The sequence below is a fragment of the Hemiscyllium ocellatum genome, chromosome 24 (assembly GCF_020745735.1).
Source record: "Hemiscyllium ocellatum isolate sHemOce1 chromosome 24, sHemOce1.pat.X.cur, whole genome shotgun sequence".
NCBI lineage: Eukaryota > Metazoa > Chordata > Chondrichthyes > Orectolobiformes > Hemiscylliidae > Hemiscyllium > Hemiscyllium ocellatum.
In genome coordinates, this window is record NC_083424.1 from 55,643,851 (window position 1) to 55,658,100 (window position 14,250).

Consider the following 14,250-nt stretch of genomic DNA (forward strand, 5'->3'; position numbering starts at 1 on the left):
AATGGTGACGAAACGTCTGGAAATGAACCTTACAGCTCAGCGAGCAAACCTACATCCAAAACCTCAACCTGAGTTACAAATCTTCTCAAGCCCAGCTAATTTCAAAGCTCACTGAAACCATCCCCTGCCCCCATGGTGTTGTTTCACTCCTGACTGTACTCCTGACCCATGGGCAGGATCTGGGGGGGGAACACGTTTTCTGCACCAGTCACATTTGATGGAAGCTGTAATTGGATTGAGACAGGGGGATTCTGTCACTTGATCAGATGGAAGATCCACCTCAATCGAGCCAATCACAGCTCTGTCGTCCCAGCAATGAACAACGATCTGGGGACTACACACAGTCCCCAGACTCGAGATCCTGGAGTCCAAGATAAACTTGGTGCAGGGTACGTGATAGAGAGGCGGTGCTGAGGAAATTGGGGTTTTGACAGAGAGCCTGGTGGCGTCAGACTAATCTACAGGGGGAGGGTCTTAGTGGGGAGGGGCTGCTTAATTTGGCAGGAAGGTTCTTCAGGGCAGTATCCCCTCACCCACCTGAAGCTTTGAACAGGGTGACCATCCCCAACTCCACCCAGCCACCTCAAAATTACCGCCAACTGAGAGATGGACACTTGAGGGTGTCAACCAGAGGGAAGGATGGGCAGTCTGTCCTAGACCCTGCCTGTACACTCAGGGCCGGACAGGAAGGTGACCTTGGGAACTTTACAGGCAGCCCACCTGGAAACGTGGCACTGGGTTTGGTAAAGGCTTGTCCCATGACGACTGGAACATTAACATTCTGATCGCTCTTCCCCAAACGCTCCCATCACACACCTCCCCCTTTCCGAAACGGGACACTGCTTCCCTTGGTCTGTTTAATTCCCAAGAGCCTGATTCGATACTGCTTCCTGGGTCATGACCTGGGAATCCAATGTTCCATTGACACATTGGAGGAAACCTTTCCCTTCACCCTTCACACTGCTGTTCCCCTCATTTATATCGGGGGGGGGGGGGCATAACATTCTCCAGGACTGGAGTTGGAAGAAGTCAGCCAGGAACCATGTGATGGCCAGCTTTAGTTGGATCTTTATTCTCTATTCTCCAGAGGATGAGAGCAGATTGATGAGGCTGGACAGGATGAGCAGGATGGAGGTGGAATCAGTCATTTTGCTGCACTGTGGGGGGGTGGGGGGGGGAGGGAAGTTGGGGTCTGTGTCGAGAACTCTTTGCCATTTTACTTGAAGTACTTCATGAAGTTGGTTTTTAAAGCTGCCAGGGTTTCAGGCTGGCTCTGGGACAGAGACTTGAGCGTATCCAGGGCTGTGAGGACTCCTTCGTGGGTCTTGTCGAATAAATCTCTGCCGACTGCCGTCTTCACCCGATCACGCCAAGCGGTGAGCGCGGGCAAACCTTCCAATGGGTCATAGCCAACACCGAGGGGCTGCAGGGACAGGCAGAGGAGTCAGTGAGCACGGGGTAGACACCACTGTGGGACAGTAAGACACAGAAACAAACCAGACCATCTTTCACCCACTGCCCACTGGGCATCGGATCACACAGAGGCCAACATCCATGTTTATCCAGAGACAGGGACACTCACACACTGACACACAGACACACACACACACACTGACACAGACACTCACACACAGAGATACACACTGACACACACACAGACACACTGATACAATCACATGTACAGACACACTGACACAGACACACACACAGACACACACACACATACAGTGACACAGACACACAGAGACACAGACACCCACATGCAGACAGAGAAACACACAGACTTACAGAGACACAGACAGAGAGACACAGACACACACCCAGAGACATTCAAACACACTCACATAGACGCACAGACACACACACTCTCACAAAGACACAATCACAGACAGACACACTCACACAGACACACTCACAGACAGATATAGACACACACTCACACAGCCACACACATAATCTCACAGACAGACACACTCACAGACACACACACACAGACACACACACACACAGACACACTCACACAGACACACACACACAGACACACACACACAGACACACACTCACACAGAGACACACAGTTTGAACCAAAACTGAAAGAATTGTGGATGCTGTAAATCAGAAACTAAACCAGAAACTGCAGGAAAAGCTCAGCACATCTGGCAGCATCTTTGGAGAAAACTCCGAGTGAACGTTTCAGGTCTGAAGTCAGTTTGAATGTGTGCGCAGTGCTCCACCTCATGGTCACGTGGCCCACCAACCCAGCCTGGAACTGGGACAGTACTGAACATTTATATGGTATTGTCCTGTACAGGAGAAAGTGAGGCCAAGGAGGAGAATCAACGTTTTGGGCATAAGCCCTTCATCAGGAATCAGGAAGCCTTCCCGATAAAGGGGTTTTGCCTGAAACCTCGACTCTCCTGCTCCTCGGATGCTGCCTGACCTGCTGTGCTTTTCCAGCACCACCCTCTCGACCCGGATCTCCAGCATCTGCAGGCCTCAGTTTCTCCTCAGAGTTTGGGGTTGTCCATTGAAGACAGAGATGAAGAGGAATGTCTTCACTCAGAGGGGAGTGAATCTGTGAAGTGCTTTCCTGTAGACTGCTGCTGAGACTGGGCCACGGAGTATATTCAGGGATGGGAGAGACAGATTTTAATCAATATGGGAATCGATGGTGATGGGGCAACTCAGGAAAGTTGGCAATGGTAGGATTATCCGATTACCCATGATCCCATTGAATGGTGGAGCAGATACGATGGGCTGAATGGCCCATTCCTGCTCCAATATCTAATGATCCCAAGGAGGCCCTTCAATGGGAGCTGTTTGATCCCTGGATCCTTCTCGGCTCTCCAGCGATCCAGTCGTTCTGAAATGGTTACAATCTCGAGCTCAATTACCACCCCTCCACCCCCACTCCCACTTTGTGCTGATGCGTTATACAGGTATCGCCCACTTTTCAAACGTTCACTCTGTGTCACTTTGCTTTAATCAAAGACCCACATTCGGACCTGGTTTTGCTCACCGAAACAAATCCAAAGAGGAATTTCGCTTTTACAACAAAAGGTGAGAGTTTTCCCTGATAAAATAATGCTGCTTCACTTTACTCCATTTCATGGGAACGCTGTAGTTTGGGATAGCAGGAGATACCTGGATAACATGGACATTTCACCACAAAGTGGGAGTGGGGGAGGGGGGGTCATTGAGCTCGAGATTGTAACCATTTCAGAACGACTGGATCGCTGGAGAGCCGAGAAGGATCCAGGGATCAAACAGCTCCCACTGAAGGGCTCACACAAACGGGTGAAAAGGCCTCCTCCTCCTCCTCATGCCAGAATATTTGTCACTACCTCCCCCCGATCCCCCAACTCTGTCAGGGACACTCACCTGCGTGAGATCAACAATGGCCACCAGGTCAGCCAGGGAAATCTCCGAGCCAGCAATGTACGGCCTCTCCTGAAGGAACTTCTCTTGGAAACTCTTCAGGGCTTGGGCCAGTTCATCCTGGGCCTCTGTCATCTTGTCTTCAGGACATGGTGCCCCCATCATGACTGGGAATAAACCCTGCAGACCCAAGAACCAGACAGAAAATCAGAAATCACGGCCCAGAATCGGAGACTGTCACTTCAGACCAGGCCTGAAGAGTAGGCCGAGGGCCTAGTCAGACCCACAGCCTGCCAATGACTGACCGTTCAGACACACAGGCTGTGTTTGTGTGTGTGTGTTTGTGTGTGGATGTTTTGCTGTTAATGAACTATTCCTGTAACTGAGTTCTCCTGTTGCTGAGACCCCCTGTGTGTGTGTGTGGGTGTGTGTGTGTGTGGGGGTGTGTGAGAGTGTGGATGTTTTGCTGTTAATGAATGGTCACACTATTCCTGTAACTGAAGATCTTTGTAAACAGAAACAACTCCCAGGAGGTTTTGTCATTTCTCCTGAACAACAAGAAACAAGGCACGTTTTCTCCAGGGAGACCGCCCGGGCTCTGGGAGCAATAAGATATTCGAACCGTTCTCAGGGCAGAGCGTGACAGAGTGGGAATGTGACCAAGAGAAAACGAGAGAGTGAGAGAGAGCTGTGGAACCAGTTATTGTGATGCTTCAGTCAAAGGTGTGTGAGCAATCTCTTATTACTCAACCCGATTAACCTCAGTCATCACTTACCACTCACCAAGGCTTATCCCAGGGCTGACGAGGGATACTAACCCTCAGTCACACACACAACTCATTGAAGGGACACTGCCCCAGCACTCAGAGATGGTCCCAAGCCCTCTCCCTCTCCCTCTCCCTCCCCCTCTCACTCTCTCAGGCTGACGTCGTACCTTGCTGAAAGGATGATTCTGAATGCTTTCCTCTTGCCCTGCCTGTTGTCAGGACTAACACAAGAATGCCACATTGCAAACGGGCAAACAATTCATACTCCACGGATGGTGGGCAAGTCAACTCTGATTGGCTGAGGCATTTCCATGGAGGAAGTTATGAACACAAAGGTTAATTATTCAAAGAAAAAGCCTCAGCAATATTCTAAAGTTGATAAAGAGACCAAATACCCCAGTGGCTTGCAGAGTATGGGAGTTTGTGTTGAAATACATGTGGGTTCCTATGAAGTATATCAACCCACTCCATTAGAAGCTGGGCTCATTCTCTCGATTTGGTTGTGAGTTATTAACACCCTCCACATTGGACAGCAAGTCCTGCCCTAAGGCGGGAACACACCTAACAGGGGATATTCCAGCTCAGCTTTCACAAACACTCGTTGCTTGATACAAAAACAGGATATTGGGAATCTCTCACCTTCATCATGAAGGTTTTCCCAGCTAATGGTCTCAGAGCTGTGTGCTGCCAGGCCAGATACTCATCCACTCGGGCACGCCTCTGGAGCTCCGCTGGGTACCAGTGGTCAGGGGTCTTGTATTTACATGCCAGGTATGTGAGAATCGCCACACTGTGAGAGACAGAAGGAAGGGAGACAGTCATCCTTCACCAACATCACCTCTGGTCCTTCACACTAACTCCCTGGGGCTGAAATCCCCAATGTATTTCCCAGGATCTCGGAGTCCCTGTGTTCAGCTTCTCTCAGGTCACACACACACAGTTTGTACCCCGTCCCTCCCTCCCAGTCACATCCTGATGTCATTGTTCTCGAATCTGTCTTCCACCACACTCAGGAATTTGGGAAAGCTCCCATCTGGTATTTTGGGACATATTATGCCAAAGGATTCTTTGTCAAATCAATCAACCAACAAAACTGGTTTGAGGAAGGTCAGACTTGTCCTTTTGGTGGGAGCACTTTGTTAATGGAATTGTCCTGATGACAGGGAAACAGCTCCAGGGCTGTGAAAATACACCTTCCAGGCTGGAGTCTTTAACGGGGAGATTTTAATCATCGGTGCAGATTTAACAACATGCAACAGTTTCACCTCATAACCCTCGCCTTCTCAATCACATTTCTCTCTCTCTCCCTTGCCCCTCTCTCTCTTTTATCCCCCCCTCTCTGCCCCCCTCTCTCTCTCCCAATACACTCTCTCCCCTCGCCACCTCACTCTCTGCATGAAGCAGCACCAATCACGGCTCCACAGCACAATTCATGGAATTGGAATAATCATAGAGTCAGTCAGTGCTGAGGGAGTGTCACACTGTCAGAGGGTCAGTGTTGAGGGAGTGCCGTACTGTCAGAGGGTCAGTGCTGAGGGAGTGCCACACTGTCAGAGGGTCAGTGTTGAGGGAGTGCCGTACTGTCAGAGGGTCAGTGCTGAGGGAGTGTCACAATGTCAGAGGGTCAGTGCTGAGGGAGCCCCGCACTGTCAGAGGGTCAGTGCTGAGGGAGCGCTGCACTGTCAGAGGGTCAGTGCTGAGGGAGTGTCACACTGTCAGAGGGTCAGTGTTGAGGGAGTGCCGTACTGTCAGAGGGTCAGTGCTGAGGGAGTGCCACACTGTCAGAGGGTCAGTGCTGAGGGAGCCCCGCATTGTCAGAGGGTCAGTGCTGAGGGAGCGCTGCACTGTCAGAGGGTCACTGCTGAGGGAGTGCTGCACTATCAGAGGGTCAGTGCTGAGGGAGTGCTGCACTATCAGAGGGTCAGTGCTGAGGGAGCCCCGCACTGTCAGAGGGTCAGTGCTGAGGGAGTGCTGCACTATCAGAGGGTCAGTATGAGGGAGTGCCGCACTGTCAGAGGGTCAGTACTGAGGGAGTGCCACACTGTCAGAGAGATTAGATTAGATTAGATTACCTACAGTGTGGAAACAGGCCCTTCGGCCCAACAAGTCCACACTGACCCGCCGAAGCGCAACTCACCCATACCCCTACATTTACCCCTTTTCCCTAACACTATGGGCAATTTAGCATGGCCAATTCACCTGGCCTGCACATCTTTGGACTGTGGAAGGAAACCGGAGCACCCGGAGGAAACCCACGCAGACACGGGGAGAATGTGCAAACTCCACACAGTCAGTCACCTGAGGCGGGAATTGAACCCAGATCTCGGGCGCTGTGAGGCAGCAGTGCTAACCGCTGTGTCACCGTGCCGCCCGTTCAGAGGGTCAGTGCTGAGGGAGTGCCGCACTGTCAGAGGGGTCAGTGCTGAGGGAGCCCCACAGTGTTGGAGCTGCTGTGTCTGAAACCGTACCTGTGGACCCAGCTCAGTGGAAGGGACAGAGGAGTATTTGATGTGCTGTATTTCCTAATACATGGCTGTGTATGAAGATGCTTCAGGAAGTGAGATGTGGGAGTGTAGGACTGTGGGAAATGATAGGTGCTACAGAAATGCAAGTCCTGCTGCCCGACATTGCACAGGGACCATCCAGGGAATGTTGTTGCTGTGGAGTCTGTTTGATTCAGGAAAAGTGGGACATGTCCAAGTGTTTGGGAGCAGCTTTCACTGTCCCCAGGGGAAGTCAGTGTGTTCCTAACCAGAGTCAGCAGCAAGAACACACATCACTCCCCATCTCCAGGCATCCTGACCCCCTCAGGGTCGAGACAACACCAACTACCTTACCTCTCGCACAGGGTGAACTCTCCATCCTTTATCACCGGCACCTTTCCCAGGGGATTCACTTTCCGAAACTCCTCCGAATGTTGTTCTCCTGCACAGAGAGAGACCCATGAGTCAGCTGCCCGCTGAAATCCCCAGCTCCCACTGCCTGCCCAGCCCGAACCCCCTTCCTGTGGTTCCCTCCCTCCTGCTGTCACTCTCTCTCTCTGCATTTACTGTCTGGATCATCTCTCTCCGATTTCTCACTCCGGGTTTTCACTGTGTTTTCCATCACTCTGGTTTCACACACACTGCCTCCCTGGATCATCTCCCCAACCCCCTATCTCCCTATCTCTCTTTCTGTCTCTCTCTGATTTCTCTCGCTGCCTGGTTTCACTCTCTCTCTGTTAAAAATCACACTTCAGGTTATAACCCAACAGGTTTCGCTGGAAACACAAGCTTCCTGTTGGACTCTAACCTGGTGTTGTGTGATTTTTCACTTTGTCCACCCCAGTCCAACACCGTCTCCTCCACATCATCTCTCTCTCTCTCCACGTCTCTGTCTCTGTGGATCAGCCCTCCCTCTCGGCTCTCTCTCTCTGTTTCTCAGTCCCTCTCTCTGCTCTCTCCCTCCCCCACTGTCCCTGTGATTGTGAGTGTGAGTGTGTGTCTCTCTCTCCCTCCCCCACTGTCCCTGTGAGTGTGAGTGTGAGTGTGTGTCTCTCTCCCTCCCCCACTGTCCCTGTGAGTGTGAGTGTGAGTGTGTCTCTCTCCCTCCCCCACTGTCCCTGTGAGTGTGAGTGTCAGTGTGTCTCTCTCCCTCCCCCACTGTCCCTGTGAGTGTGAGTGTGAGTGTGTTTCTCTCCCTCCCCCACTGTCCCTGTGAGTGTGAGTGTGAGTGTGTGTCTCTCTCCCTCCCCCACTGTCCCTGTGAGTGTGAGTGTGAGTGTGAGTGTGTCTCTCTCCCTCCCCCACTGTCCCTGTGAGTGTGAGTGTGAGTGTGTGTCTCTCTCCCTCCCCCACTGTCCCTGTGAGTGTGAGTGTGAGTGTGTCTCTCTCCCTCCCCCACTGTCCCTGTGAGTGTGAGTGTGAGTGTGTCTCTCTCCCTCCCCCACTGTCCCTGTGAGTGTGAGTGTGAGTGTGTTTCTCTCCCTCCCCCACTGTCCCTGTGAGTGTGAGTGTGAGTGTGTGTCTCTCTCCCTCCCCCACTGTCCCTGTGAGTGTGAGTGTGAGTGTGTCTCTCTCCCTCCCCCACTGTCCCTGTGAGTGTGAGTGTGAGTGTGTCTCTCTCCCTCCCCCACTGTCCCTGTGAGTGTGAGTGTGAGTGTGTCTCTCTCCCTCCCCCACTGTCCCTGTGAGTGTGAGTGTGAGTGTGTTTCTCTCCCTCCCCCACTGTCCCTGTGAGTGTGAGTGTGAGTGTGTGTCTCTCTCCCTCCCCCACTGTCCCTGTGAGTGTGAGTGTGAGTGTGTCTCTCTCCCTCCCCCACTGTCCCTGTGAGTGTGAGTGTGAGTGTGAGCTCTCTCCCAGCTCCTCACCTGCAATCAGCCGCACCTCCTTCAATTCAAAGGGAATGTTATTGATCCTGATGAACAGGTAGACGGAGCGACAGGGCTGAGAGGCCAGGTCAGCGTAAAGCTGGAGGGCCATGCCAGTGGGGAATGTGGGACACAGCCTGCTCTCACTCTGACCAAGGGAGCCCAGTCCGTTCACCCTGTCCACCCGGGACTAACCCACCCAGCACCAGCTCAGCACCGCCCACACACACCGAGACCCGCCCACCCCCAGGTTAGCACCGCCCCCCCACACCGAGACCCGCCCACCCCAGGTTAGCACCGCCCACACACACCGAGACCCGCCCACCCCCAGGTTAGCACCGCCCACACACACCGAGACCCGCCCACCCCCAGGTTAGCACCGCCCACACACAGTGAGACCCGCCCATTCCCAGGTTAGCACCGCCCACACACAGTGAGACCCGCCCATTCCCAGGTTAGCACCGCCCACACACACCGAGACCCGCCCACCCCCAGGTTAGCACCGCCCACACACAGTGAGACCCGCCCATTCCCAGGTTAGCACCGCCCACACACAGTGAGACCCGCCCATTCCCAGGTTAGCACCGCCCACACACACCGAGACCCGCCCACCCCCAGGTTAGCACTGCCCACACACAGTGAGACCCGCCCATTCCCAGGTTAGCACCGCCCACACACAGTGAGACCCGCCCATTCCCAGGTTAGCACCGCCCACACACACCGAGACCCGCCCACCCCCAGGTTAGCACCGCCCACACACAGTGAGACCCGCCCATTCCCAGGTTAGCACCGCCCACACACAGTGAGACCCGCCCATTCCCAGGTTAGCACTGCCCACACACGCACCGAGACCCATCCACCCCCGGTTAGCCACACCCACTCCAGATTAGCCCCACCCACCCCAGGTGGACCCCAAGCCTGTGTCAGCCCCAGCCAGCCCCCAGCCTGCTCCAGGCCCATATCCCTACAAACCTTTCCTTTCCCTATATCCGCTGTCCCTGTCCTAACCCCGTCTCTGTAACAGCCACAACATCATTACAACAGGCCGGGAAACGAGGGAACATTCCCAGACACAGATTCCTGAAGAAGGGCTTATGCCCGAATCGTCGAATCTCCTGTTCCTTGGATGCTGCCTGACCTGCTGCGCTTTTCCAACAACACATTTTCAGCTCTGACCTCCAGCATCTGCAGACCTCACTTTCTCCACAACATCATCACCCCCATGTACTGATCCAGGCTCGAAGCTCACCTGCCTTCCCTAGAACCCTCCTTCCATTGAAATAAACCCACATCAGCCCATGAGGAACTCTCTCTGCCTGGCCTTCAGGTATGAGTTACTGGTCCCAATGTCTACCCCCCGACGAGGTTATCCCCCTGACAATCCTCAAACCGGTGTACCTGTTAGAGAGAGAGAGAGAGGAATAGCCACAGGGGACTCCAGCACTGCCTTCCTGGTGGTCACCAATCTACCTGAGGGAGCACCCCTGTAACTAGTGTCCATCACACTCTCTGTGCCCTGGAAGCTCCTCAGTGTGTCCAACTGCTGCTCCAACCAAGCAACGTGGTCTATGAGGAACTGCAACTGGTCACACTTCCTGGAGACATAGTCATCAGGGACACAAGACTGCTCCCTCATCTCCCACAGTTGGCAGGAGCAGACAGCACTGCCCTCAAAGCCACCTCTGCCCCTTTACAAACAGGAATAGAAGACCATCTTACCTGGGCATCAGCTTGCTGCCTTTATCCCCAAAGCCCATGGCGTGACATTGTGTACTTCAGAGATCCACTGCTCGCTCGTGGAGACTGAGCCGAATTCTCCCAGAATGCTCCTGGGTGCTGTCAACCTGCCGCCCACTCCTGCCTTCACTGGCCTTGGATTCAGGCGGCTTATCCCAGTCACACAGATGGGAATCACAGGAACATTCCCATAACACACTGGAGATTGAAGGGCACTTTCCCAGTCACACACCGGGAATGCCGGGGATACTCTACAGACACACTGGGGATGAAGCAGACACTCCCAGTTCCACACTGGGAATTGAGGGCCACATTCCCAGCCAGACACTGGGAATGGGGGTGTTATTCCCAGTCACACGCTGGGGACTCAGATGGACATTTTCCAGTCCCAGACCGGGAAACGAGAGAACATTCCCAGACACAAATGCGAAATTGGGGGCATTTCCAGTTACCGCAGGAGAATGGAGGGGACTCACTCACAGACTGGGAATTCGGGATGACATTCCCAATCATTTTGCTGGAATGAAGGGGACATTCCAAGGCGCACACTGGGGAATAAGAGGACATACCCAAAACCACGCTGGGAAGGAAGGGGTTCATTCCAGTCACACGCTAGGGAAAAATGGGGGATGTGACCTACTCAGTTCCACGCTGGGAAGGAAGGGGTACATCGCAGTCACACACTGGGGAATAACGGGGGATGCGAACTTCCCAGTTCCACACTGGGAAAGAAGGGGCTCATTCCAGACACATACTGGGGAATAACGGAGGATGCGACCTTCCCAGTTCCACGATGGGAAGGATGGGGTTGTCCCAGTCACACGCTGGGGAATAACAGAGGATGCGACCTTCTCAGTTCCATGCTGGGAAGTAAGGGATTCATCCCAGACACACTCTGGGGAATAACGGGGATGCAACCTTCCCATTTTCACGCTGGGAAGGAAGAGGTTCATTCCAGTCACACGCTGGGAAATATCGGGGGGTGCAACGGTCCCAGTTCCATGCTGGGAAGGAAGGGGTTCATCCCAGACATATGCTGGGGAATAACCGGGGATTCGACCTTCACAGTTCCACACTGAGAAGGAAGGGGTTCATCCCAGTCACACGCTGGGGAATATCGGGGGATGCGACGTTCCCAGTTCCACGCTGCGAAGGGAGGGTTTCATTCCAGACACACGCTGGAGAATAACGGGGGTGCGACCTTCCCATTTTCACGCTGTGAAGGAAGGGATTCTTCCCAGTCACACGCTGGGGAATTGCGGGGGATGCGACCTTCCCAGTTCCACGCTGGGAAGGAAGGGGTTCATCCCAGTCACACGCTGGAGAATAACAGGGGACGCGACCTTCCCAGTTTAACGCTGGGAAGGAAGGGGTTCATCCCAGTCACACGCTGGGGAATAACGGGGGATGCGACGTTCCCAGTTTAACGCTGAGAAGGAAGGGGTTCATCCCAGACACATGCTGGGGAATATCGGGGGATGCGACGTTTCCAGTTCCGTGCTGGGAAGGAAGGGATTAATCCCAGTCACAGGCTGGGGAATAACAGGGGATGCGACCTTCCCAATTGCTCGCTGGGAAGGAAGGGGTTCATCCCAGACACACGCTGGGGAGTAACGGGATTGCGACGTCACAGTTCCACGCTGGGAAGGAAGGGATTCATCCCAGTAACACGCTGGGGAATAACGGAGGATGCGACCTTGACCAGTTCCTCGCTGGGAAGGAAGGGGTTCATCCCAGTAACACGCTGGGGGATAACGGGGGATGCGACCTTCCCAGTTTAACGCTGGGAAGGAGGGGGTTCAACCCAGACACACGCTGGGGAATAATGGGAAATGTGACCTTCCCAGATCAACGCTGGGAAGGAAGGGGTACATCCCAGTCACACGCTGGGAATAACGGAGGATTCGACCTTCACAGTTCCTCACTGGGAAGGAACGGGTTCATCCCAGACACATGCTGGGGAATTACGGGGGATGCGATGTTCCCAGTTCCACGCTGGGAAGGAAGGGGTTCATCCCAGTCACAAGCAAGGGAATATCAGGGGATGCGACGTCACAGTTCAACGCTGGGAAGGAAGAGGTCCATCCCAGTCACAAGCTGTGGAAAAATGGGGGATGCGACCTTCCCAGTTCCACACTGGGAAGGAAGGGGTTCATCCCAGACACACGCTGGGGAATAACGGGTTTGCGGCGTCCCAGTTCCACGCTGGGAAGGAAGGGGTTCATCCCAGTAACACACTGGGGAATAACGGAGGATGCGACCTTTCCAGTTCCTCGCTGGGACGGAAGGGGTTCATCCCAGACACACGCTGGGGAATAACGGGGAATGCAACCTTCCCAGTTCCACGCTGGGAAGGAAGGGGTTCATCCCAGTAACACGCTGGGGAATAACGGAGGATGCGACCTTTCCAGTTCCTCGCTGGGAAGGAAGGGGGTCATCCCAGACACACGCTGGGGAATAACGGGGAATGCGACCTTCCCAGTTCCACGCTGGGAAGGAAGGGGTTCATCCCAGTCACACGATGGGGAATAACGGGGGATGCGACCTTCCCAGTTCCTCGCTGGGAAGGAAGGGGTTCATCCCAGACACACGCAGGGGAATAACAGGGGATGCGACCTTCCCAGTTCAACGCTGGGAAGGAAGGGGTTCATCCCAGACACATGCTGCGGAATAACGGGGGATGCGACCTTCCCAGTTCCACGCTGGGAAGGAAGGGGTTCATCCCAGTCACACGCTGGGGAACAACGGGGAATGCGACCATCCCAGTTCACGCTGGGAAGGAAGGGGTTCATCCCAGTCACACGCTGGGGAATAACGGGGGATGCGACCTTCCCAGTTCCACGCTGGGAAGGAAGGGGTTCATCCCAGTCACACGATGGGGAATAACGGGGGATGCGACCTTCCCAGTTCCTCGCTGGGAAGGAAGGGGTTCGTCCCAGACACATGCTGGGGAATAACGGGGGATGCGAACTTCCCAGTTTAATTCTGGGAAGGAAGGGGTTCATCCCAGTCACACGCTGGGGAATAACGGGGGATGCGACCTTCCCAGTTCCACGCTGGGAAGGAAGGGGTTCATCCCAATCACACGCTGGGGAATAACAGGGGATGCGACCTTCCCAGTTCAACGCTGGGAAGGAAGGGGTTCATCCCAGTCACACGCTGGGGAATAACGGGGGATGCGACCTTCCCAGTTCCACGCTGGGAAGGAAGGGGTTCATCCCAGTCACACGCTGGGGAACAACGGGGGATGCGACCTTCCCAGTTCCACGCTGGGAAGGAAGGGGTCATCCCAGACACATGCTGGGGAAAAACGGGATTGCGGCGTCCCAGTTCCACGCTGGGAAGGAAGGGGTTCATCCCAGACACACGCTGGGGAATAACGGGGGATGCGACCTTTCCAGTTCCTCGCTGGGAAGGAAGGGGTTCATCCCAGACATACGCTGGGGAATAACGGGGAATGCGACCTTCCCAGTTCAACGCTGGGAAGGAAGGGGTTCATCCCAGTCACACGCTGGGGAATAACGGGGGATGCGACCTTCCCAGTTCCACGCTGGGAAGGAAGGGGTACATCCCAGTCACACGCTGGGGAATAACGGGGGATGCGACGTTCCCAGTTTAACGCTGAGAAGGAAGGGGTTCATCCCAGACACATGCTGGGGAATATCGGGGGATGCGACGTTTCCAGTTCCGTGCTGGGAAGGAAGGGATTAATCCCAGTCACAGGCTGGGGAATAACAGGGGATGCGACCTTCCCAATTGCTCGCTGGGAAGGAAGGGGTTCATCCCAGACACACGCTGGGGAGTAACGGGATTGCGACGTCACAGTTCCACGCTGGGAAGGAAGGGATTCATCCCAGTAACACGCTGGGGAATAACGGAGGATGCGACCTTGACCAGTTCCTCGCTGGGAAGGAAGGGGTTCATCCCAGTAACACGCTGGGGGATAACGGGGGATGCGACCTTCCCAGTTTAACGCTGGGAAGGTGGGGGTTCAACCCAGACACACGCTGGGGAATAAT

The 14,250-nt window shown here is 54.3% G+C and overlaps 1 protein-coding gene across 1 annotated transcript; it reads right to left on the reverse strand.

The window, feature by feature from the left end:
- Positions 1–1,045: 1,045 nt before the first annotated feature.
- Positions 1,046–8,724, reverse strand: LOC132827220 (glutathione S-transferase theta-3-like). Its single transcript, XM_060843831.1, has 5 exons — positions 8,495–8,724; positions 6,983–7,070; positions 4,785–4,935; positions 3,382–3,558; positions 1,046–1,423 (listed from the first exon to the last, which is right to left on the reverse strand). Exons 1-5 carry the CDS (start codon positions 8,604–8,606, stop codon positions 1,217–1,219), a joined length of 735 nt encoding a protein of 244 aa, XP_060699814.1. The 5' UTR covers positions 8,607–8,724; the 3' UTR covers positions 1,046–1,216.
- Between the last annotated feature and the right edge of the window lie 5,526 nt (positions 8,725–14,250).

Coding starts and splice junctions, on each gene's coding strand:
- LOC132827220 (XM_060843831.1), bottom strand. CDS start 8,606: ATGGCCCTCCAGCTTTACGCTGACCTGGCCTCTCAGCCCTGTCGCTCC. Junction 3,559..4,784: donor GGAAAACCTTCATGATGAAG/GTGAGAGATTCC, acceptor TTGGGTCTGCAG/GGTTTATTCCCAGTCATGAT. Junction 1,424..3,381: donor CCATTGTTGATCTCACGCAG/GTGAGTGTCCCT, acceptor CTGTCCCTGCAG/CCCCTCGGTGTTGGCTATGA.